The sequence below is a fragment of the Achroia grisella genome, unplaced genomic scaffold, assembly GCF_030625045.1.
Source record: "Achroia grisella isolate CSIRO2021 unplaced genomic scaffold, CSIRO_AGI_Agris_v1 utg1174, whole genome shotgun sequence".
In the NCBI taxonomy this organism is placed as follows: Eukaryota; Metazoa; Arthropoda; class Insecta; order Lepidoptera; family Pyralidae; genus Achroia; species Achroia grisella.
This window is the reverse complement of record NW_026712590.1, coordinates 1809869-1835119: the sequence shown is the minus strand read 5'-3', so window position 1 is coordinate 1835119 and position 25251 is coordinate 1809869. Positions and strand designations below refer to the sequence as shown.

General features: G+C 31.9%; 1 protein-coding gene across 3 annotated transcripts; it reads left to right on the top strand.

The window, feature by feature from the left end:
• The first annotated feature begins 1171 nt into the window (after positions 1-1171).
• Positions 1172-24510, top strand: LOC131851803 (uncharacterized protein MAL13P1.304). Of its 3 annotated transcripts, none has more exons than XM_059202379.1 (17): positions 1172-1433; positions 10304-10406; positions 11349-11423; positions 13216-13329; positions 13908-14057; positions 14551-14637; positions 14989-15178; positions 15608-15727; positions 17535-17576; positions 18445-18514; positions 19264-19415; positions 19828-20580; positions 20869-21164; positions 21559-21758; positions 22767-22940; positions 23571-23671; positions 24001-24510. In XM_059202379.1, the coding sequence occupies exons 2-17, from the start codon at positions 10374-10376 to the stop codon at positions 24339-24341; spliced, it is 2898 nt and encodes a 965-aa protein (XP_059058362.1). In that variant the 5' UTR covers positions 1172-1433; positions 10304-10373; the 3' UTR covers positions 24342-24510. The 3 variants fall into 3 exon arrangements, with proteins under 3 accessions (XP_059058362.1, XP_059058354.1, XP_059058346.1); XM_059202371.1 differs by having other exon boundaries at positions 15608-15739; positions 19267-19415; XM_059202363.1 differs by having other exon boundaries at positions 15608-15739.
• The last annotated feature ends 741 nt before the right edge of the window (positions 24511-25251 follow it).

Here is a 25251-nt window from a genome sequence, read left to right as displayed (position 1 = left end):
AATAGTGTCATTATTAAAATATTTTTTATTATCCTATTATTGTTATACAAGTTACTATGGTACTTTGTCAGTTCTTAGCGTAATTTAACGACTGAATTGATCATCACGAAACATCATAATTCGACATCGAACGAAGGCAGTAGCATCTGTGGTAGTATAGTAATAATAGGAAAGCTACTAAACCTGTTCGAGACAAGTCAATGACACAAATAAAATCCGTCCTTTTAGGACCGTAGGTATAAATGTATGTATAAAATAGGAAGTTGTTTACATTACTTAGGTGGGAGCGGGGGGAATGGGTAGTAACATCGAACAATATTGGGGGTAGTAACTAAATAATATTAATACTTGAATATACCCAAAAAATCTTCCTTATATGAGATTGATATGATATATTGCTAACAGTGAGGACACTATTCCCCGTCATTCTCTTATTAATGATCTCATCTCCCACATGATGTATCATTCCATATTTTCAGATTTTATTTAATGGATGACAATAATAAAGAGATTGAATTTACCCAGGAAGTCACACGGTCTATGCCGTTAGTAAAAAACAGGTTATTTTATGATAATGCCTACATTTTGGTTTTGTTTTGGTTTTGGTTGTGTGTTTTTTGTTGTAATTATAATGGTGAACAAACTATTTGTTTCAAAATAAGTTTTATTAAAAAAATATATAAAGCGCCATCTATACTAAAGTTATAAACTATGTGAAATAGCTATTTTTATAAAGCGTGACATCTATCGGTTGATAGTCGTGACAAATAGCATCATCTATCCTTTAATACCACTAATTGGCACGGAAGCCATAGACAACTGAGATTCTGTAGTTTGTCTAGTCTATCTTTTATAAATCAAAATAAGATGTATTACATTTTTTTTATTTTATTTTAATAACAATGCAAATACAATTTTTAATACTATTGAAATTTTATATAAAAATAATTACATTTATAATAACAAATAGCACAGATTTCTTACATTAATTTTATATTTGATATTGCCAGCATCAACTTTTTTATTATGTGATATTTTTTTAATTTTATAATAAATTGTAACTAAATTACTGTTACGGTTTTTGGTAACGTATCTCAAAACATAAAATAAAATAAAGTGAAAGTGGCATCCTTGACTAAAGTGGAAAATTACTCCTTCAATTTATTATTCTAAATTAAAAAGTAAATAAATTTGTCTATGGAAATACAGAACGGAATCTTGTAAAAGATTAGGCCATTTCATAAAACAAATGTATAGTAACTCGCAGAAAATATCTTCGGGACAGTTATATTTATTTCAGCTTTGCATTTTCTTTTAAATTGAATCGTGAACCGGATTGTAGGTCCATTGAAAAGGATTCATCTTTGACTCTTGCGGAAGGGTTAGCAGTCTTGATTCTGCAATAGAAAAGATTTGCATTGAGAGGAGACAAGGTAAACATCGATTTTAATTTTTTCTCCTTTAAAGGAATTGTTTGACGAAATTCAAGATTAGGATATTACATACGTAAGAGGTGATGTATTGAGTGTTTATAGTATATTTATAGTGCATCCTTGTACGAAATGAAAGTTTGACTTTTGCCACATATTCTTTCGAATGGCAGCTGACGGACGTACTTCTAGTTACGAGAGTAGGTATTTACTATGCAACGTAAACCGTTTTGTGTAAATACATTGATGTTATTTTCTTTATTTTGACCGTGATCGTGAGGTTAGAAACGTATACACACCCATTAGAAAAAGATTGGATTGTTTTTCCTTTAAGAAAATGTCAAATTGTGAACTTGTCAAATGCTGGGTTGAGTCATTGTTGCGATCCATCTAGTCTTGAGACCCACATAATTGTTTAGAATATTTACCTTATCAGCTTTGCAAATATCACTACTTTCTCGAACTTATCTATCAAAGCCAATTGGACTCGTGTTTTTGTGTTATGATGCTGCTCACATTACAGTAAATCTAATTGTTTTTACATGACAAAGACCTTTATATACTTATATTTAAATGAATCATCATATAGATGTAGGTAGGCATTATATTTTATAGAAATAATAAATACCTACTCTTTTGTAACCTAATCCATGTAAACATGTTTTGTTTACTCTACTTTCATTACTACATTTTGTTATTATATTTTTATAACCAAATTTACTATTTATAATCAACCAAAAATAATCCATATAGTTGTGCTAAATAAGATTAAAATTAATTTAGATTTGTTTAATTTCATAATTCTATTGAACTGTTGCCAAATGTGATATAATATATGACATATCTTTTTATAAAATTAGTTTTTGGGATACCCTGCATTATAATTATTCAGGTTCACAATTAACAAGCTCATTGTATTAACAAATTTTTCAAAGTTTTATTTTAAATAACAATAAACAACTAAAATTATTGTAGCTATTTATTATCTATGTCTATCTATCAGCCTAATATTTATTTTCTTTTGTTCACAATAACACAATCTGCTTAAAATAAAAGTGAATAAATTAGTCACTATATTGGATTTGAAATTGGGCTAGAATTTATGCTAATAAAATAATTAAGTGTAGAATCACTAATAAATTTGAAACATAAATTACCTGACTATCTTATTTATGAATTTAAAGAAACTGTACTGGTTAATCTCTATCGAGTTTATAATATAAGTAGGATGTTTATTTACTATCAATTTTTATAGCCTAATAATTGTGATGTAATCAAAATTTGTTGAGTAATGACTTACACCTTTTAAATTTGGTCATTAAACTTTACTGATATTTAATTTTATCTGTATTTATATATATTTATTTATGTGAGTAAAATTATTTATATACTAATATATGGAGCAAATACTTTGCACCCATTTTTAGGTAAATTGTGCAGACGGTTGAGTATTAAAATTTAACACAGTTACAGTTTGTGTAGAGAAGTAGTATTGAATACTAATATTTTTTTTATTTTATTTATTACCACAACAATCACTATAAACCTATGCTCATTTTATAGTAATGTTTAAAAATACATACTGTCATACATTTGGCACATGTACACACATTTAGTACCTGACAATAGAACTTTAATAATATACAAACTTAAAATATATATGAATGTCCTATTTCAACAATAGGGTAAAAAAACACTATTAAGTTGTAATATTGCCACAGCAGTATGGCAACTCTTATCATTTTCACATATTACTAAGACATTGTTATTGTGATAAAGTACAGGTGTTTACATATTATTGCACATGAATATACAGATAGCTTTATAAGATAGCAGTGGCAAACTATCAAATAGATCTAAATGTGGTAACACTGTAAAAGTAGTTTTTACACCGAGTGTATTGTAGTAGCCAAATATAGCACATGAAGAATAAGGAAACATCAAATTCATACACTATACAAAGCTGCCTGCCCAGTGTGGCAATAGTAGCCTTATATTCTTTGGCAAAAGCTAGCAAACATTATAACAATCATATCTAAAGTATTATATAGGAAAAATCTCATATAGTTAGACATTTATGCTTCACAGTAGGTTGTTAATAGATGTAGTAGTGTACCAAATATCATAAAATCATATCACGAGTGCTGCTTGTAGGGATGGGTCTGCATCACTACAACTGATTTTCTCTTATTGTATATTTAATATTTTCTCTATTTGAGTATTTAATTGAATTAATGCTAGTTGGTAGCTTGTATTCACACACTTCAACTTAAAAATGTAAAGTAACAATAAAAATATTTAAAAGAGCAACATGGAAGTTCCTTCTTGTGATGAGACACCTCTCCTAATGAGCAGTAGATTGAAAAAAAAATGTGATGACTATTCAAAAGTGCTTCAATGTAATATTATTTGATTAATGATTTTCTGTTCTATTCATAAAATTAATATATTAAACCTAAATTCCAGCTCAATAACAAAATAAAATTATAAAGTACTAAGAATACCAATGTGAAGGTTTAAAAACCCCGCTATGCAGATATTATAATAAGATTTGATACACATAATCTACCAAGTCCAATTGGCCCATGCTATTACATGAGTTGAATATTAATATATTAGTGCAATTTTACTTTTATTTTATTACAGGTTATGGAAAACAAATTCTATTGTAATTTATATAAAGTAACATTTTTGGACCTCAATCCTACAAGTGGCATTTAAATTTCAGTAGTGGTTGGCAACAGAAAACACCCACACATTTTCCAAGACTTGAATGTGGGTGAATTTAATCTTTACTTTGCTTAAAAGGGTCATTTGTGGGAGGGCTGAATTTATTTTAATATAACATTACTACATTATCTAAGTAATTCATTCAATTACTAGTTTAGAGAAGTAGCTAATAATATTATGTGTATTAATACTAGCAAAACATTGAGCAAAAGAAATCTTGAGAATCTTTATTTATATAGGTTCATAGTATCTGAAGAGAAATACATAAATGATAGCACAAATTTCATTACTTTTACTTCTGGTCACACCCTTGTTACAATTACTCATTTTTATGGGACTAGTTCGACGTCACACATTTTTTTACATGTCACAATGTATATCTAGAAAACTATATAAATAGTTCTTTTGAAATTACTATTATTTTCATTTAAAATTTGTATTAATAAAATGTAAATTTTGAAATATACCGTCGCGAAATTTGTGTTCTTGCATTCCTTGTCACACAATGTGGCAATTCGTCAACTCCGTCTCCTTAATGTATGACGGCATTGTGGATAACCGTTTATGATACGTAGTTTATTGTTTTAATATTGCTTTGTCTAGTTAGATAGTTTTTTTATTCAGAAAATCAGGAAAGAAAGATGTTTGTTATTATTCAAGAATATATACAAAGTGATTAATTTGTATAGTACTTAGAGTAGATCTTTATCACTGTTACATGATTACTCTGTAATAAATACAATATAAAAATGAGCCATAAATAAATATGCAACTGTCAATCATGCACAATGTTTTCCACTATGCAATCACCTCAGTACCTACTATAATTAATGAGTTTAATTTAAACTAATGACTTGCACCTACTTTGCATGAATGCAATTATTGCAATTAGATGCCTCTAAATTTTTAAATGCTGAAATATGTATTTTCTAAGAGTGAAACTTTTTTTTAAATCCATCAAAAGTCAAATATTTCGTTTAGATAATATTATAGCAGACTTAATGCAATAATTTTTTTACACTATATTTAGGGATCTTACATTAATTATATGTTTTATAGGATCTTTTTACTCTCTCTCTATCTATTTTAGACTGAATACCCGCTTATCCAAAATTACGTAAATTATATATGGTGTAGTAAAATATCATCCCTGATTTCGAGGCTCACGTGTTTAATGAACGACCCCTACTTATCAAATTCATCTGTATTTATTACCTTTAGTTATTATATTTATAAAACGGTCGTCTAGTGTTTATCATAGCATGTGTTATCTAAAGATTGGCGAATCGATTTTAAGGTTGCTACACACGGGAACGATTAATAACAGCTGACATTTGTCACTGTTGTTGGTTCGGATATTGTAATTTTAAGTCCCTTATTAATATTATAAATTGACTACTGCCCGCAATATTGTGATAGTGATTAAAAATACCCTATCTCCATTTCCAACTCGAATACGACCAATATGACTTTCATGACGATTGATTAAGCCGATAAGACCCGAAAGCATAACAAACAAACTCCCTTTTCGAATTCATGTTTGTAAGTAAATACGCGTACATTCCTATTCGCCTAAGTCGTTAATATTTTATTCGACGTAATGCAATTTTTGAAGTTAGATTTTTACTGATTGTTCACGATAACACTTATCTGATTTTCATAGTCAATATTATATAAGGGTCTTATTTAGGTTAAAGAGTGTTTTTTACATGTATTGCTACACGCTTTTTTAAATTTTATTCTCAAATTACTCCAATTTAAATCTATACATATAAATAAAATTCGAATATTTGTTTGTAATGTTGAAATAACCGTTTTTTACTACATGCGTATGAATAATTATACAATTGTTGTCTGTCAGTCTGTTTATTCCGGCTAATTTCTGAAATAGCTGGACTGATTTTGATGGGACTTCTATTGGCAGGTAGCTGATGTAATAAGAAGTAACTTAGGCCACTGTTATTTTAGAAAAATAAAGTTAAATTCCACGTGGACGAAGTCGCCAGTACAGCTTACATTTCTATTATATGTATACATGCAACTTATCATATTCAGCATACAGAATGCACATAAAATGAGTATGGAACCAGCACGGTAGTAATGAATGCAAAGCGAATCAAAATCATCACATACAATAAAGTAATGAATCTTTTCGTCTTGGAATTTTGTTACAAATTGCCTTTGCCTGCACTTGTCACGCATCTATATAATTATTTAATTATTACATTAAGTAAACATATAGCAACAATGAAATCAGATTATGTATTATTGTATATAATTAGATTCACGTACGTATTATTTCTAAGTAATCCATTATTAGATATAAAAGTTTCAATATGTATATACTTAACGTGCTATATATAGAAAAACAGGAAATATATATTTATATTGTCTCCAATTGGTCTGGGTATATAAGGGTTAGTACACAAATACAAATGACTAGAAACGTTAGTACGTCTGTGCAACCACAAATGTTGACTGCAAATAAAAACAACAGGTCGATACATTAAAAATATTTGTTATCTACTCCAATTTATCCAATGTTATAGGTATCAAATTTTTCCTCAGATAATTGATAACTACTTGTGAATTAAGAAATGATAAGATGAGACACGATAACAATATAATAAATTATTATCTTTGAAAGAAAGATTCAGCTTAGAATTTATAATATCACTGTCACAGGCTACTATCGTTTGTTTTTTTTATCTATTTCAGAAAGATCGCCAGATCCTTTGGGAATATCCATTTTAATAATGTATTTTTAAATTTTGTATGATTTTTGAAATTATCTTTTGTACTTATTACACTTCGTTACATTTAGAGGTTATATTTTTATGTCATTATTGTGTATTTCTTTCTTTGCTTGGATACAAATTCCACTGACGAAAATTTCACTTACCTGTACAGTTGTACACTGAGTTTGTTGAGATTTTATCGAGATTGACTACTTATCTTGAGTTAACGTAATTAATTAACCTAAGAACCATAGGCATTATACAATAATTGCTCTATCCATTTTCATTCTTTCTCGCAGACCGCCGACTGTTCTCTCTTTTGAGTCTTTAAAACACTATACACTATATCTTTTTATTTATTTAAAATTATTTACTCACTATTTGTTATAATGTTGTGGGTTTAATGCAAAGAGAATGGATCTAAGGTAATTATAAAAATAAATGTACTTTTAATTAATTAAATTACTTTGATGAAACATACGGAAGGGAGGATCCATATGAAATACGTACGCATTTTATATGGAAAGGCATGCGCGCGCGCTTTCTCTGCCCTTCTTGTTACACGATCCTCATTCCAGCGGATGTTGCCTAGGGATACATAAATAAGCGTAATATGTTATAGGGACCTCTACGTATGATCAGTGCCAGATTAATCAATAACCATGTGGGGGCTCTTTATGCAATCCAATTGAGTGCGCTGTTTTACCTTTTTCTTAAATATGTTTTTTTACTTCGATGCTATAGCTATTCTTTTATTATCTTTCATGGTACCCGGATTTCCTTGGTCTCAGAGGCAGTTGTTGATCCTGTGCATGATGGATAATATCAGAGTTGCCAATCTAAAAAAGTAGCGTCGTATGAAGAAATAAATAATCAACCAAATTTCGTACATTAACGCAATTTCTTTTCGTAGTGCAAAATCTCGTACAAGCCTATACTAGAATGAAAATGTACCTCGAATTGGTACTAGTATACTTGTACAGTTGGTATCCCTGGATAATATTCATATAGATTTCCTTTCATCCTCTGGTGAATCGTTAAATCTACATATATCTCAACAAAAATTACTCAACCCGGGTTTTAAGCCATGTTCACGTTATTATGTCAAGACTCTTCCTGACAAGATTTGAAATTTTCGTTTGACAACTATTATTAATATTAGTACATAGCTTGTTTTACCGTTCTTTCATATTCACATGAGTATGTTGTGCTCCAATCACCAGCAATTATGACCTTAACCCGGTGACTTGTTAAAAAATGCGTTGTACGCGAAGACGTTACAACTTTCGTACAAGAAACAGCTGTTGACCTCAGCTACTGCCTTTCTAATATTTGATCCTTACATAATGTGCATCATTGCTTCTTTACTTACTTTATCAGTCGACGTACTATTTAGAATAAATCAGACTTAATTTTATAACCACAGTGAGTAAATTTTAGAAGGTTTCGATATTAGCTGTTTATTATTATTATTATTTTTATGTAATTTCGGCGTAATATTTTTGCAAGAGCCTACGCTGGTTTTTGAGATATATTGGTACATATGATGTATATATCTTTTGTAAATACGTATTGTACATATAAAACACCCAGACCGATACAAACAATGATACTCATTAATATAATTGTTTGTACTGTACGAGGAATCGAACCCGCGACCATCGGAAGTAAGCCAGTAAACATAATAAATAAAATCATATTTATTATGTCCTACTAATTGAATTTTTAATGCATATTATTTTAATTAAATCAATGTGTATTAAAAAATAAATCCAGTTATTGACAGGTAATTATCATTAGTCATTGTAAATAGACATTTGATAAATTAAACGATACCGTTTAGTTTATATTTAAATATATTCGTAAAAGTAAACAATCAGTAGTACGTGGTTAGAATACTCAATGTGTTGATGACGATGACACGATGATGACTGATCAGTCTGTATCCTCACGCATTACTATTAACAATTGATACATTTATTTTTAATCAAAATCGTTTTTAAATATCGTAAGAGCATGTATTGATTGTTAGAATAACGTCAACAGACTCGATACATTATTAGATTTATTTGTCACTAGTTGTTGCAACTTAATTTGTTTTTGGTACTCCGCCCCTATGGGTCGGTGATGTTATATTATGTAGGCATATTATTATTATTATTATTATTTAGGTATTCGATAAATGGGCAAATACTAAAATAGTTTTCAAAATCGGGTCAATACTACCAGAGATTACCCCGAACAATCAAACTCACAAACTTTATCACTTTATAATATGAGTATAGATTATTTATTATTTTAAAATTAATATTCTTCAATATTTGTTCTACATGGATATTTATGAATAATTTAATTTTACTATGTCCTACGTCTTTTTTTAACTTTACAAATCACAAACACAATAAATGCAGACTTTTATATAGCGATATTGTTAAATGCATTAGATAAACACTAATGCATTTAACAATATCGCTGTATAAAAACACAATGGACTTAAGTTATTATCGATTGAATTAAATTTAGAGTTATATCAGTACATTAAATATGAATAATTAGCTGAATTATTACTATTTTTCAGTAATGTTGACTGCAACTTTCGTTTGTGTTTTGAACCACAATTGTTGCCGTCTTGCTCTACTTACGAAACAATAAAGATGACAGTCTGTTGTTATGTCAAAGCAGTTTTACCTTGAACTTGAAAATTGTGTTTACAAGTTACTCGGCTAATAATAGAAAAGGATTTGAATAAAATAGATGTTATCTTGTCCATTATAAAATATAGTTTACAAATATTAGTCCCGATGCTCGTGATATTTAAGTATTATTTTTGTAAACACGAAAATATCCTGTGTATTTTTTAAATATAGAACTTTTGAGGGTAGTTTGACTTTCGTTTGTTCTTTCAAAGTGCTATTCTAAATATTATTTGTGTGGGGAATTATTCGTTGTTTTTATAATGTTACCTTACACCATAGAAACAACGAATCCTTCCCCATGTTACCCCTTTAATTTATTTGATCTAAATTAGGTAAACATGCTAAGAGATTATTTATTTAGAAGAATTAGAATAAGATTATTTTAATTATGAATTATAAAATTAGTATCTGTTACCAGCGACTGACGCGAGTGTACTTGACCTATATACTTTCGCGTAAAACATTCAATATTCATGTCAAATACTATTAAGATTTTCATAATGACTCTCGCTATATAAAAAAAATTATAAAACGCGTATGTATAGTACATCTTTTTTTTTACTATCAAATTAGGTCGGTATGAACAGTGTATATTATTATAATATTCTAATACGTCCAGTGGCTCCTAAAATTTCCTTCCAATATGCATGAATTCATAAATACTTATTTCACAAAATCAAAATTAATTTCACAAAATCTTCTGTTACAGGTTACAGTGCAAGCTGACGTTGGTTCGCATTTCACTGGACGTTACGGAATCTTGGGTACTCGGGATTAGGATGTCAGTGATGAACCAGAGTGGAGAAGAGCAGGTATATAAAGTCTGTTGACTATGGTAGTCATTGTTTTACCAAAGTAGACTGTGAACAAGTTTGTCTGCATGGGTAACTCTGTCTATTTGTATTGGTCTGGTATAGTTACCTATATATTTAAGCCACTTAGCAGCTTGGCTTGTAAATTACGATTTTACTTAAAGGTTGAAATTTGGTAGTATAATTACATGGTATGAAGGAAATACACCTTAGTTGTCAAGAATAGTATAACTTACGGCCTCGATGGTCTAACGGTTTAACACCGACTTATTCTCTAGCCACGAGTTGGATTCCTCGCAGAATAAAAATATTTATTTTCATGAGCATAAGTGTTCGTATTGGTCTGGGTGTTTTCTATGTATATTATGTATGTATGGAATTACAAAAATGTATTTAGGTATTCTATCAGTTGTCTAGTACATTATATTACAAGCTCTGTTTAGCTGGGGACTAGATGAGGTTGTGTATTGTCCTGCGTTATTATTATTATGGCCTCGCAATACGAGGTTTCGTGGTTGTACCTATATACATAGGTACAGTTCCCACTTTCCATAGAGTACGCTCTCAGCTAGAGATCATTAGAGTTCAGAATTTACTATACCTTCCCCTGGTTCGAGTCTTACAATTAAAAATGTATATAAGTATACTACAATATCGTAATATTACCATTAAAAAAGTATATAAGTACATACATGTAGTTTATGATATATTCTTTCCTTCTGGAACTATTGACATTTAATTGTTACACCCATATATTTAAAACTCATTTACTGTAATTTAAAATGTGTCAATACTAATATACTTACATAACAATAATATATACCTACTTAAAACTTACTGTATCATAATATAGGCTAATAAATATATTATATATGTATATATAATACATACAACGAAATTATTATAGATAGAAATATAACGCCATTACTATTTTCTTTTCAGGTGGAATGTCCTTTATGTATGGAACCTCTGGAGGTGGACGATCTTCACTTCTACCCGTGCACATGTGGTTATCAAGTATGTTGACACTATATATTTCATAGAGTATGCACAAAGCTATGATGTGTAATTACCGGTTAGATCATTGTGACTAATTTTCTATGGTATTGTAAACTACACGTAAACAATGGTTAAATTGATAGCCTACTTTTTAATTTGGCCGAAAATATCGTAAAATATGTGGCAATGAAATTACGGAACACGAATGCATAATATCTTAGTCCTCCGGGCAAATAATAGCAACGCATCAGGGGTGTTAGCGACCTTACATGACGACGTAATGTCATGGATGCTCGTAATGTATGAATATAGGCGGATATTGCCACTTACCACCAGAAACTTAAGATTATTTGCCATTCCAATTACATAAAAAAAACCTAAACATACAGGTAAATTGATAACCTTCCTTTCCTAAAGTCGGTTGTTATAGTTTGAATGTTATAGTTTTTAATAATGGTATGAATATTTATTTTTATCCGGAGTGTACAGAAATCGTGTAGAATAAAAAAAATGCACTTCAAAGCCTGTTTTATCGAGGGGACTACAAAATGTATCAAACATTAATATTAACAATCAAAGTCTGCTTCCCTCGGTTATATTTGTGCAGTTGTTTTGGCTTTTAATGAACGTTATCAAGTAATAGTTTTCAATTTTATAAATAACACTACCATCGCTATGTGATATAAAGTCAGCATACATTGTGTTTATCAACAATGGAATAATAAAATAAATTCTTTCATAATTGTCAATACATGCAAAATTATTAAAACTATGCACGTGTAATATTATAGCTATTACATATTACTTATTATTAAAAAAGTTAAATATTAATAATAAATTAAGTTTAATTTTTTTATTGAACTGCGTAGAGCTTTTAAATAACTTAGTATATATAACTTTGTCTAGCTATATATAATTTTTAACTTGAAATTATATTACAAAATTCTCTAATAGTATAGTTTGAAAAAAAAAACAAAAAAATTGAAAATATTGATTTATATAAATCTAGGGATATTTATATATCAATATTTTCAAATTGTTGATACGATAGAATGGTCAAAATTATTTCATACTCATTTAGTAGTATTGTAGTAGTCACTTTTTTATTTTAGTACATGTGCGAAGCCAGAGTATGCAACTATAATTGTTATTGTAAAGCTAGTTTAGTTGTATGTAAATATATGTCATTACAATATAATATTAGTTCCCTTTAATTACTTAATTTCAAATCGTCCTAATTTAGTTGCGTGTCGTGCTTCATTTTCTGTACCGTACACGCAAATATAAGGCTATTCATACTAGCCATGGTGGGATTTATAAATAAATATTATGTATTACAATATTTAGTTATTGTCTTATGTTATCAATACTAATACTATAAAAAAGAATGATTTGTTTTTTGTTTAGAATGTATAAATTATAAGAAAGCTTAAACTATTTAAAAAAGTAATTCACCTTTAGAACTACTTTATCAACGTGTAAGATAGGTGGCATATTGATTAAAAATAAATAGAACTTCGTGCAATAATTGCTCTGAGCAAATCCAGAGAGAGTCGCTAGTTAACAAACATATTCGAATGGGAATTCGAACGACTTAGAAATATTTTTTACTCTCGTGAAATTTAACGATTCATTAATTATATTCTGATTATACTGAAAATAGTGTTTAGTTGTTTTATAAACTTGGTTGAATTTTATTTTTTTAACTATATCATATTTAAATCCCGATAACGTTTTTCATAGTTGTGTAACTTAAAATATTATAAATACTTTATATATCATTGCTTTGAATAGTAACTGTACGTTTCAGATATGTCGGTTTTGCTGGAATCGCATACGGGAAGGCGAGAATGGCCTCTGTCCGGCGTGTCGGAAGGCATACCCGGAGAATCCGGCAGACTTCACTCCGCTCAGTCAGGAGCAGGTAAACATCAAAAATTAGGCAGATGGATTGATCTGTATTCATCATCATTGCCTTGCCTTTATCCCATTATTTGGGGTCGGCGCAGTATGTCATTCTCTTCCACTGCTCTCTATCGGTCGTCATATCTAAACATACTCTTCTTTTATTCATATCATCTTTCACACAATCTATCCATCTTTTCTTAGGGCGTCCCCTCCCTTTACATGATCTGTATTCATAATTTATAAAAAAAAATTGCCGTCATGTGACAGTCAGTCTCAGTGAATGATTAAATTTCTAATTAATAAAAACCAATATAAAAATATAAGCACGCGGTAAATATGTTAAGTATACTGTGGTTGGATATATGTAGTAAGAGGCTTATATGGAGAAGTACCTACACGCATGAGAGTCGAGAGCAGAAAGGAGAAATGAGAGTAACGACAAACTGGCCGAATTTAGTGCCAAAGTGCGTTAATAGACCTTTTTCGTTTCCCCCTTTCAAGTTAAATAAAAACATACATGTTCAGTCATGTATTGTGACAAGTAATTTAGTGAAAATGGTGAGTAAAGGCATACATCAAATGGTGATGATGTAGGTGGCAGCAATAAAGACGGAGAAGAAGGCTCGCGAGCAGAAGCGGCGCAACAAGACGATGGAGTCGCGGCGCGCGCTCGCAAACGTGCGCGTCGTACAGAACAACCTCGTGTTCGTGGTGGGCCTGCCCGTACGCCTCGCCGATCCAGAGGTACCTATATATCTACGTCACTTTCAACACACGGTACACTACAGCAACACACCCAAACACGAGCTCGCACACGTGCACACATAAGGGCTGCTATTACACTATCCTATATGTGGTATCGTATAATAATAATAACTAGTGGTCGCCTTTTAGTGAAAATTCGACAATAATTAATTTTACATTCAGTAAGCCTATAGATAAATAATATTAAAGACAAACTATATTAATCTATTCTCAAATTGACCCCAGACTAATAATAAACAACACACATAAAGGGTGTTATTACACTAACCTATCTGTGGTACTATATAAGTCCCAAGCTAAGCAAAGTTGTGTTATGATATATTCTTTAATGTAATGTATTTCTAACTAGTATCATTTACTGTCAAATATTCATGTTCATATTTTAGGTTACGAATAAAAATAATTTTTACTTTTACTGATTATTTGTACTCAGTAATTATGACAGCAGTAATTGTTAAATATATTGTTTCAGATTCTCAAACGGCAAGAGTACTTTGGCAAATATGGAAAAATTCACAAAGTAGTTATAAACCAAAGTACAGCATATGCAGGGACACAGGTAGTAATCAAAATATTGTTTTCAATGTATTTCGTAAACAGTTGTTAAAAATTGTGAAAATAGGAATAGAAATATCTAAAGAAAACAATTATTTCCATGTCTTTTTTCAAAATATTTAACAATTTCAATTTACTTTTAACATATGTTTTTAATAATCGCATATCCGTAATAATACTATAATTCATATAAACGTTAAAATATTCAAAAGCCTAATTTAAACTATGAAACCTGTGCTGTGGGATAATGATCACATACACATATGCGCAACCTATGGTTTATTCTAATGTATAATATAGCTTTTATATCAGAATAACAAATAGGTGACTATATAATTAGACAATATGTTGCCAGGGCCCGTCGGCGTCTGCGTACGTGACGTACGTGTCGCCTTCGGACGCACTGCGCGCTATCCAGGGCGTCAACAACGTCAGCTTGGACGGCCGCGTGCTCAAGGGCTCGCTTGGGACTACCAAGTACTGCGCCAACTTTATGAAAAACCAGCCCTGTCCCAAACCTGACTGCATGTATCTGCACGAGCTAGGTACGTAAACAATGGCTAAACGACATATACATATAAACTTATTATTAAAAATACTATTCAATGTGTTAATTATACACTTTTATATGACATTATTATGATTCTACCCCAATTAGATAGAGAGATATAGAGAGAGAGACCGAAAAGTTGTTTCTTGTGTATTCTATTTCAACTTTTTGCTTTAGCCGCCTAACGCAGCTTAGTATTTCGGTTACAGATTAGACATTGAAATTACAGCGTAAGAGGCTAAGAGAGAAAATTAAACATAGATTTTTTCGTACTAACTTGATCGCGCAGTTTGTGTAAAGTTTTTAAATATTATTTAAAAATTTCCACTATGCTTCTTTGGGAAAGATTATATTTAATATTTTATTAGAACTGTATTTATTTATTACACACAAGTTACTTAAATTGCTACATTTAATATTAAAGGTGATCCAAAGGCATCATTTACTAAGGAGGAGATGCACGCAGGCCTACATCAGGTGTACGAGCGGAAGCTCCACAACCAGTTGTCACAGGCGCAGCGGGACAAGCCAGATGAGAAACAATGTAATAGTTCAGGTATATTCTATATCATTTATATCACTGTCATTAGGGGTGGACTAACGCCTAAGCAACTTAGGCACGTGAGGTGGGAATTGTTAGTAAAGTGGATAGTTTGCTATTGCTAACAATGTACCATGTCAGGTTCGCCTCCATGCGGTCCCATCTGGTCGAAACTTAGTGGTAAATTTCTGGTAAATTCACTACAATGGGCAAACTGACCTGACTTCATGCTCGTCCTATGATCCTTTACTAGTGTACCGCCGTATACATTTAACGCAGACAGGTGTACCATTAAATTATCAACGCCAAATAACCTAGGCACGTGCCTAGCGCCGTTATTTTTTAAAGCTACCAAACGCAAAGTATTTGTCTTGACTAAAAAATAGCGCCAGAATTCCAATGTTGGCCTTAGTGGCCTTAGTGCGCCACTGACTGTCATTATTTCTTTAGGACAGAGAAAACAAATGTAACCGAAATCGAATTTCCACTATATTTTACGTTTGCTTTTCTTTTGTACTTTTCTTAAGTTTTAGTTTTTTAGTGTTGGTTATGATTTTTTTTTCATAAACTACCTATTCACATCGTTTTTGTAGGGGTGTATAGTATACATATGTGATCGGGGTCGTATAACTACAGTAGTATTATACAGGTAGAATAAATTATCGAAATTATATTTTGAAAACGGTCGCTATGCGAATGTGTGTGAGGCATTTTTACACTATCGCGTTTAATACACATTATTAATCGAATAATTTTATGGTAAATAACTGTCGAGAGAGGTAAATACCTTTATTTACCATAAAATTATTCCTTTTAAATCCGTTTTTTTTTGTAAAAGTATAAAACGACGTACTATTGTATAAATTAGTTACTGAAAACATATTTATACTGTAGGTAAACAAAGCAGTTTCAGCAAGGTAAATGAATAGACATGTAACTTACTTGTAATCAGAAAATAACAAATTTAGAATATTCCTATTCCAATGACATTAGAGTTTTCCCATATCCATAGCAGTTAGTTTTCCAGAATATACTCATATGGATCATATTAAATATGTGAATATTATGAAGATATATCGTAAATGATTACAAAAGTATTTATATAAAATGTTTGTAAACATTAAATTTGTCATAAATTCCAAAGTCCTTATCATTATCATATTTTGCTATCTGATACTCAATTTACTAAGATACTCAATAATGGGTATAAAAACAATAGATAAATTTAGATCGTGATTCTCAAGTTTATTTCGATGAAAATATCTCTGAAAGCTATATAGTTAATATAGCGTTAAATGAATTATATCTTAATATACTATAATAATAATAATGACCCTGGACAATTAGTTCTAAGCAGACAACTAATATATATGTTTAAATACATTTTTTGTAAATTCATGCATAATATACAATAAAACACTAAGACCGATATAAACATAAATACAAATGTTCAATAGAACCCGCGACCATCGGATATAGGGCGTTGTAGTAAACCGCTACCCTCGTAAGGCAATATAACGTGACTAGGAAAATAGAATAGGTAGGGTAACATGCAATAGATAAGCAGCAAAAAGTGTATTTCTCTGTCGTAAATACCAAATTGAATGACGATTGATATGTATGATTCTTTGTATACATTTCACAGTAATATAAAATATGGTTAATTTAAATGGTTATAATATGTCTTCATTTGCTTAGGGTATAAAGTGGGCAAGTTGTCTGTGTTGGCCACCACAGCGGTAGCAGTCTTTAAGACAGACAGATGCTATAACTTTATATTATTAAATAATTCAATGAACTTGGTGGACAGGTAACTCTAGTACGGGCGCAGAAAAAGGCAGTTCAAAAGATGGTAAGTATTCAAACTTAAACCTACTTCGTATATAATTTTATGGTTTAATATCATGTTCATTATATTACTAGTCTATTTTACGGTGTTGTCTTCGTAATAAATAATACAGAAACACAGCTTAGAAAGTAGGCTGCATGATGAAATATCTCTTCAATATTTATGTTGGTTTTGTACTATTTTCCACACCATAGTTTGCTAACTGTATGTTATGTATCAGTTTCAAGGTTAATATGGAAACTGGAAGATAGCTTTCAAAGAAAGTCGCACCTGGGAGAAATGATTAAAGGTTATAAAAATAAAAAAAACCTTACAGACCCGCGCATCTTGTATTCATCAATACTTACATTCAATTACATTCAATACAATACTTGACATTTATTATTATATTTCGCCCAATTTACACATCTTTTTAAATTATAGCCTGTGTTATTCTGATGTAGCTATATTAATGTAAAGTCATCAGTCATCACAATCCGTTCAGTAGTTTTCAGTCCATTATCAATAACGACCTAAACAAACCTGAAATAATTTACTCGACGACGCAGGACAGATGTGTCTGACGAAGAAGAAGTAGGAAAGCCGACCCAAAATGAAATGAGAAATGGCTAGGCAGAAATAAACAGAGACTTATACTATATGAATTTATATGTGTATATATTCCTTGTGGCGCGTATTATTTATTGTACCTGTATCCTTCTCAATTCTTCTCAGTCACTCAAAGATTGACTGGAAGAAATCACTCTGTTGTAATAAGTCCACCATTGTATCCATTTATTTTCTAATAAAGTTTCTTTTTGTACAAACTGAATGACAGTGATTATCATCCATTAAATCTCTGGTACTTATAATGTATATTTTTTATTTCCAGGTAATCAGTCGAACGTTACACCGACATTAGCGGTCACATCACCTAATATAAATATAGTCAATTCTACTAAGTGAGTATGGTTGTACCATAAGGGTCGCGTCCACCGATGTGATTAGCGTGATGTACTATTGCTACTCTCTTCTTTATTATTTTCTTTTTATTATTCTTTTTGTTACTCTTCTACGTAATTAGTCATGACATTGAATGAACATGAAACAAAGATTTCTCTTCTTGCATTGGTGTACGCGTTCCAGGAAAACATTAACGAATGATAATTTCGTGATTCATAGTATTTGCTATACACATACACACTGTATATGTCTATTGGCACATAAGATATATGTACATAGGCGGTATGTTAGTTATTTGATGCCTATATCGCGAGGTGTGTTCGAAAATGGATCAGAATCTCGTTATTTATTTAAATACTGAAACATTCTTTTGATACCGTCTTTTAGAATTTTGAAGCTTGAGTTGATCTTTGATTTATCATTTTATTCATTCAACGTGTCGTATCACAAATACTAATAATAATACACATTAACATAACTATAATCGTACTATTGGCCAATAAGTTAATCTGTGCCCACGGGTTCACTCTCATAAAATTTATAGGCTATGTGTTATTCTGATGTATAAGCTGTATTAATGTTAATACATTAATATCCAATCAGTAACTTGTGCCTGAAAGAGTAATAAACATCTATGCATACATCCATCCATACTCACAAACCTTCTCGTTTATAATATTAGTAAGATGTATTATTAATTATATATAAAAAAAATACAATATATTGACAGTGGTTGTATTAATGACAGTAGTAACGGTAGCAGCGCGAGCGGCAGCGATAAGGGTAGTGGAACTAATGGTGTTAGCAGCGGTAAAGAAGCCTGGCCCAGCCTCGGTTCCTCGCCGCCATCAGACAGTCCAGCCAGAAAACAGCCCAGTCCCAAGCCACAACAGTCTACGGGTAACAATGTTTTACTAATATATGGCTATTTATGTTCATATTTAATTTTGTTAAGGAATAAAACTTGTAGAATATAGCTATTTACAAAATCGTCTGCATGGTTATGTTTGTCTCGCCTTTATTTTGTAGCTTAGCAGCTTGGTTTATTAACTGAACTATGCATACTGTATCGAAAATGAAGAAAGTAAGTACTTAAATGCATATGCTTTGGCATACAGGTAGCTGAAAGCTATTTGAAAAAAATATGCAATGACATTTTTTCATTATGGACCCAGAGTGCGACGATTTGAGGTTGACGTACAATTACCGTCCTGTGGGTAGTCAGCTAGTTTTTCATTCCAGTTACGTAAACAAAATTTATAAAACATTTTAACTTGAAGAATTTACTAAATTGTACAATTTATGATTACAGTTAAGTCACAAGAAAATGGTACATCAGAATCTTCAAGTCCCACACTCACACAACAACAGGCTCAAACGAAACAGAACAACAAAGAGCACATAGAAAGCAAACCAAACAGAAGCAATAAAGACAGTAGCACAAATGGACACGCAAAGAAGAGTAAATCAGAGAAAAAACAGAAGAATAATAGCAATAGTAATAGTATAAACGAAATGGAAACAGAAACAGAACCGCAGCCAAAACCCCCTCAGAGTAATAGCACACAAGCACAGAATACGGCGTTCGAGAACGACACGCATACAAGTTATTTATCAAACGAACTGAATGAATTAGAATCAGATAGACACAGTTTGCTAGAAAATCATGATTTATTAGATAATAGTGACCACGGCCTTTTAGAAGACGACAATACCCACAACCTTCTAAACGATAGCAACAATGATGCAATGATGATGTTGAGGCATAAAGAAATGTTTGCGGGCCTAGTAGACAGTAATCACGTACCGCCGCATATGAAGAGCCCGCTAATGAATGGCTTCGGTATATTAGACAGAGATACAAGTTATCTAGGTAATGATAGGCAGATTAATCAAATTAGTCAAAAAATTGCACTTCCCAAGGATATGAGAAGGGAAGAACTGAATAGAAATGAAATGTTAATGAGACACAATGAAATGTTAGCAAGACAGCGAGGCGCAATGGAGCACAAACACTACCTGCCCGCCTCTAGTATAGGACTTGAGTCTTCTAGTGAAATGTTAGGTAAGACATTATATATACATAATTTAGTACCCTCTCTGGATTTTTTATTGATGATATTATTTCATTGAAATTTATTTTTGTAATTTCTCCGATTTCAGCTAAAATTATGATGAATTCTGAATCTAATAATTCAGTAATGGGCGTTTATTTTTTATATTTTTTTATGCGTCGGGCTCCTCAATTATTTAATATTATATTTAACTTGTAAATAGACTAAACTTACGACTTTAAAATACTTTGTGTGGTTTGTTGGTTGATAAACTGATTAATTAGACTTTATATTTCCAGGTGCTAATTATCATCCAAATCCCAATATGCTTCCACCTTTTGGTATGCGAGTAGATAATTCATTGGGTACAAGTACACTAGGCAATTCCTTATCTACCACAATGTCAGCCAGTTCCTTGGGCAGTATGGCGAGTGGTGTTCCAAACTCCATGGGCCTCGCAACCAATTCAATGAGTGGCGGGTTCATGCTTCACAGTCAACAGTTGTTACAAAATCAACAGTTGCAAAGTCAACAGTTGCAGAGCCAACAGTTGTCGTCAGGCGTCGTAAATGGATTTGACGGCCCCCAAACATCAGTAAGTTAAATTGTTTACAAGTTACATTATGATATATCAACATAATCAAATAACTATACTTATTAATAAGAAACAATGTGCGGCATAATTTAGTATATATATGTATATATACATGCACTGCGGCTGAATAATATATTGGGACTTTAATTAATTAATTATTTTCATTATTTTGGTTGTTCTCTTATACTGTACATATTTACATTGTACGTACCTTAATGTACAAGGGTATAGCAAGGTTATATAATATCTCGAGAAAAACTCCTACAAAACTGCATTGTCCGAGACTACTTAAGTTTCAACCTGTGACGATGATTTCTCTGTCGATGAAAAGTTAGCTAGGTAGATGTATGTTGTTACTTAGAGAATATAATGTAGCGATTGCATTCCATTGCAGAACGAGGGTCGATACATGGCGGAGAACATGGATAAATTCTTCACGGACTTCCACAAGGCACAACAGCGGCGGTTACTGATGTCACGGTCCGAGGACTGCTACTCGGAGCCCCAGCAGCAGCAGCAGCAGCAGACGCAACCACAAACCCACTATCACAATATGGTCAGCGCTGAGCGACTAGAGATGGAACACAAACAGAGGTAATGACTTCACCACAATTCTATATAGTGAGTTTTTTAATGTGATGATAGAAAGATGTTCCGCCTGAGGATGATACGATGATAAGCCCGGTGAGATATCCCTTCGAGGCAAATGCTCTTTCTCTTATTGGTTGATAAAGTATATACTGTACTATCCTTTTTGAAGCCTTGAATTGAATGTACCTGATACGCGAGAAGTTTCAAAGCTTTAAACATTGTAAAAGAAAACATGGAGATAATTAAAAGGTTGATGTGACAGCGATATGTGAATGCAGCAAAAATGATAATAAAATTTATGAATATAAAATGTATCAAGGAGTAAACCTTTTTCGGGATATATTCACTACTCTGGGGAACATAAGTATGAGATTTCTGGATACAATAAAAATCTATGAAATCCTTTGAAAAATTAGTCCTTAATTTATTTAAACTGATAGTATATAGTAAATAAGTGAAGTACCGAGGAGGTCGTCTCTATACGTGCAAGACATTATGGTAATCGCAAAATACATCGTTACCCACATACCATGTGCATCATATCTAGCGTTGCCATTCCTGAATATTAATGGGTTGTAACTCTGTAGCTTGTAATTCTATCCTTTAATGAAGTTGCATCGTAAATGCTTGATAATCTAGTAATTGTTAGTACCTAATAATTTGCATCATAAAAATGTATCACTTCAGTATAACTAATTGCAAAATGGGAGATCCAGCTCAGATAAAACGATTACACAGAAAGATATATACCAAGCCCTAGTTACTATAGCCGGATCGTCGTATGTTCCCCTGGAGGAACCGCCAACGATCTTCCTTGTTACGCGAGGCACACTCCAGATCTGGTTTCCACTATAGGCTACAGAATTTGATAAAAATACTACTTCATAAGGTTCTTCTTGCATATAATATACGAATTTTTATTTTTAATAAACACAGCTACGTTGCAACTATCGTTTCGCATCGTATCGACACTCAACTTTAATTAGTAAAATGCGAAATGTTTGCTTTCAGATTGAACAATATGCGAGTAGTTGACGGCATGGGTGTTGGTGTCGGGGCGATGATGGGGTCGCGTGCCTCCGGTGACGGAGACGATGACCTCGACTTTGACCCCTTCAAGGAGACACAAAAGGCCCTCGCCGAGCTCATGGAGAACGAGATGATGCAGAACACTGTGTCTAGCGGGTACGTTCACATTGCAATACTACTAGTAATTTTTGAATCTTGTTAGCTGATGTTCAAATCCCTAGATGTCCTCAGACTCAAACTAAAATCGTTGTCAGGAGAAGTTGGCCTTTAGCCGCTCCATATGTTTTTCCTTGGTTTGGACATTGCACTTGTACTTTCGTCTGGTAAAGCTATAAAGTGTAGAAAAACACTTTTGCATTTTATTTACTGCAGCACTTTTAAGTTTTGCGTTCGAAAAATAAATGACGGTCTGTTGCTCGCATTGATGACTGGCTTATACCTAATACTCGTGAACGACCGATGCTGCAGTGATTTATCCACGATTTTCAACGACTGTTTTGTTAATTCTATTTTTATCTTTAATATCTTGATTTTTTATAATATTGCGCTATTTCATAGTTTGTGAAAAGAGTAGTTCCCTTTCTTTATGGATGAATTAGCATTCAGAATATGACGGTAGAATAAAAAAAAAACATTATTCAAACATACATAAATAATTGCATTATTATTTAATATTATATACTCTAGTGTGGTTTCAGAACTTTTACTTGAAGACAGATATATGTTAACTTTTTCTTGATATAACATATATCATATGAATCAATAATAAATATGAACTATTTGCAGTGATAACATGGAGCGAGTACGGCGTGGAGGCCCTCGGTTGCCGCCGCCCGGGTTCGGACACGTGACGCTCGGCCAGGGACCCCGCCACCACCAGCACCAAGGTAACAAACACGCTGCCCGCCTCCATTCTGATTTTACTCTATTTATTAAGTATTCTTTATTAACCACATCTATAAAAATGTGCGGTTTAAGAGAACTCGATGCTTTTGACTGCCGGTCAACCTTTGGAAAAAACTGTATATACATGAAATACTATTGAGACCTATGTCGTCGAATTCAACTTCGTTTTTTTTTTATGACAGTTTCAAATTCTGATAATATTTTTTATTAGTATAAAATACGCATATTAATGAAATGAAATATTTACAAAGACAAGTACATATTTAATTTTAAATCAACTGTTAATTGAGCACATTTTATTCGTTTATAGGTTACAACTCAAATAACGTAGCCATGTTCTCAGACTGGACTCAAATGGACCCAGCGATTATGTCCACGTCGGTAAACTTTAGCAAGAACGTCCAGCAACCACAACAGAGCCTCAACCAGCAGCAACAGGAACTATTCGCAAAGTTCAATCAGCTGGGCGTCCAGCCCAACGGTGTAAATAAATTACCCGTGCCACTGATTCACCACCAGTGGCACAGCTCGGGCAGCCAGAAGCTGCCGCTGCAGTGGGGCGGCGTGGCCTACAATAACATCCCCCTGCCCCCAGGGTTCGCCCCCGCCAAGACCTCCCAACATCCCGCCGAATGTATCGACGCCAAGTAAACACAAGTGCAATCTAAAATTAAAGTCTCAGACAGCGGATATTATATTTTCTATTCAGTAATATTATTGTTTCTTTCCGTTGGTGATGTGATCGATAAATCTTTGTATTAAGAAGAGCATATTTTAACGAGAGAAATATGATAACAAAGGAATTTGTAAAATAAATTAACCTATTTGTTTTATTTAATGAAAGTTTGATTTTATTCTTTATCGTTTCTCATTCTGTCTCGGCTCACTGTCCCCATTTTGTATTATCATATTTCTTACATTTTTATTCGTTTCACTATGCATGATATATGTATATTAGTTATTTTATATATTTACTAGAATCATATCCCTGTTATGACAAATTATATTTTCTATATTAAAATGAGATGCCAATAACTCGCTGTTCCATTTGTACCTTATTGAGCCATTAACCATGAAGATCATTAAATTAAACCAAGAATTAATTACATTCATTCTTTTAATGGAAACACCTCCATCTCACAACTATACCACACAATATAGACTAGACTACGTAGATATTATATCACGCAACAATTGAATAATTAATTCTTTTTGATAAATGTTTCATAACTTCTAGTTATTCTATATTAAATACATATAGCGTCCGTATATACCCTTATACAATTATTGTAAGTATTATACAACATAAGGTTAAAATTAGTGAAAACACAACTAGTCGCAGACAGATGCGCCACACCCAAATAATGATTAAGATCATACAAGTAGTGCAATTTGAACTTTATTATGAATTTCGGAAATATTTTAACTATATCCGCTGCAAATGACTGAATAACGTGACGGTTATTTTAGTGACCTTCCATCATGTTTCTACTTTAGCAATGAACATTGACAGATTTTGAGAATAATAATAATAGTTATAGTTTATTATGGGTATTTTTCA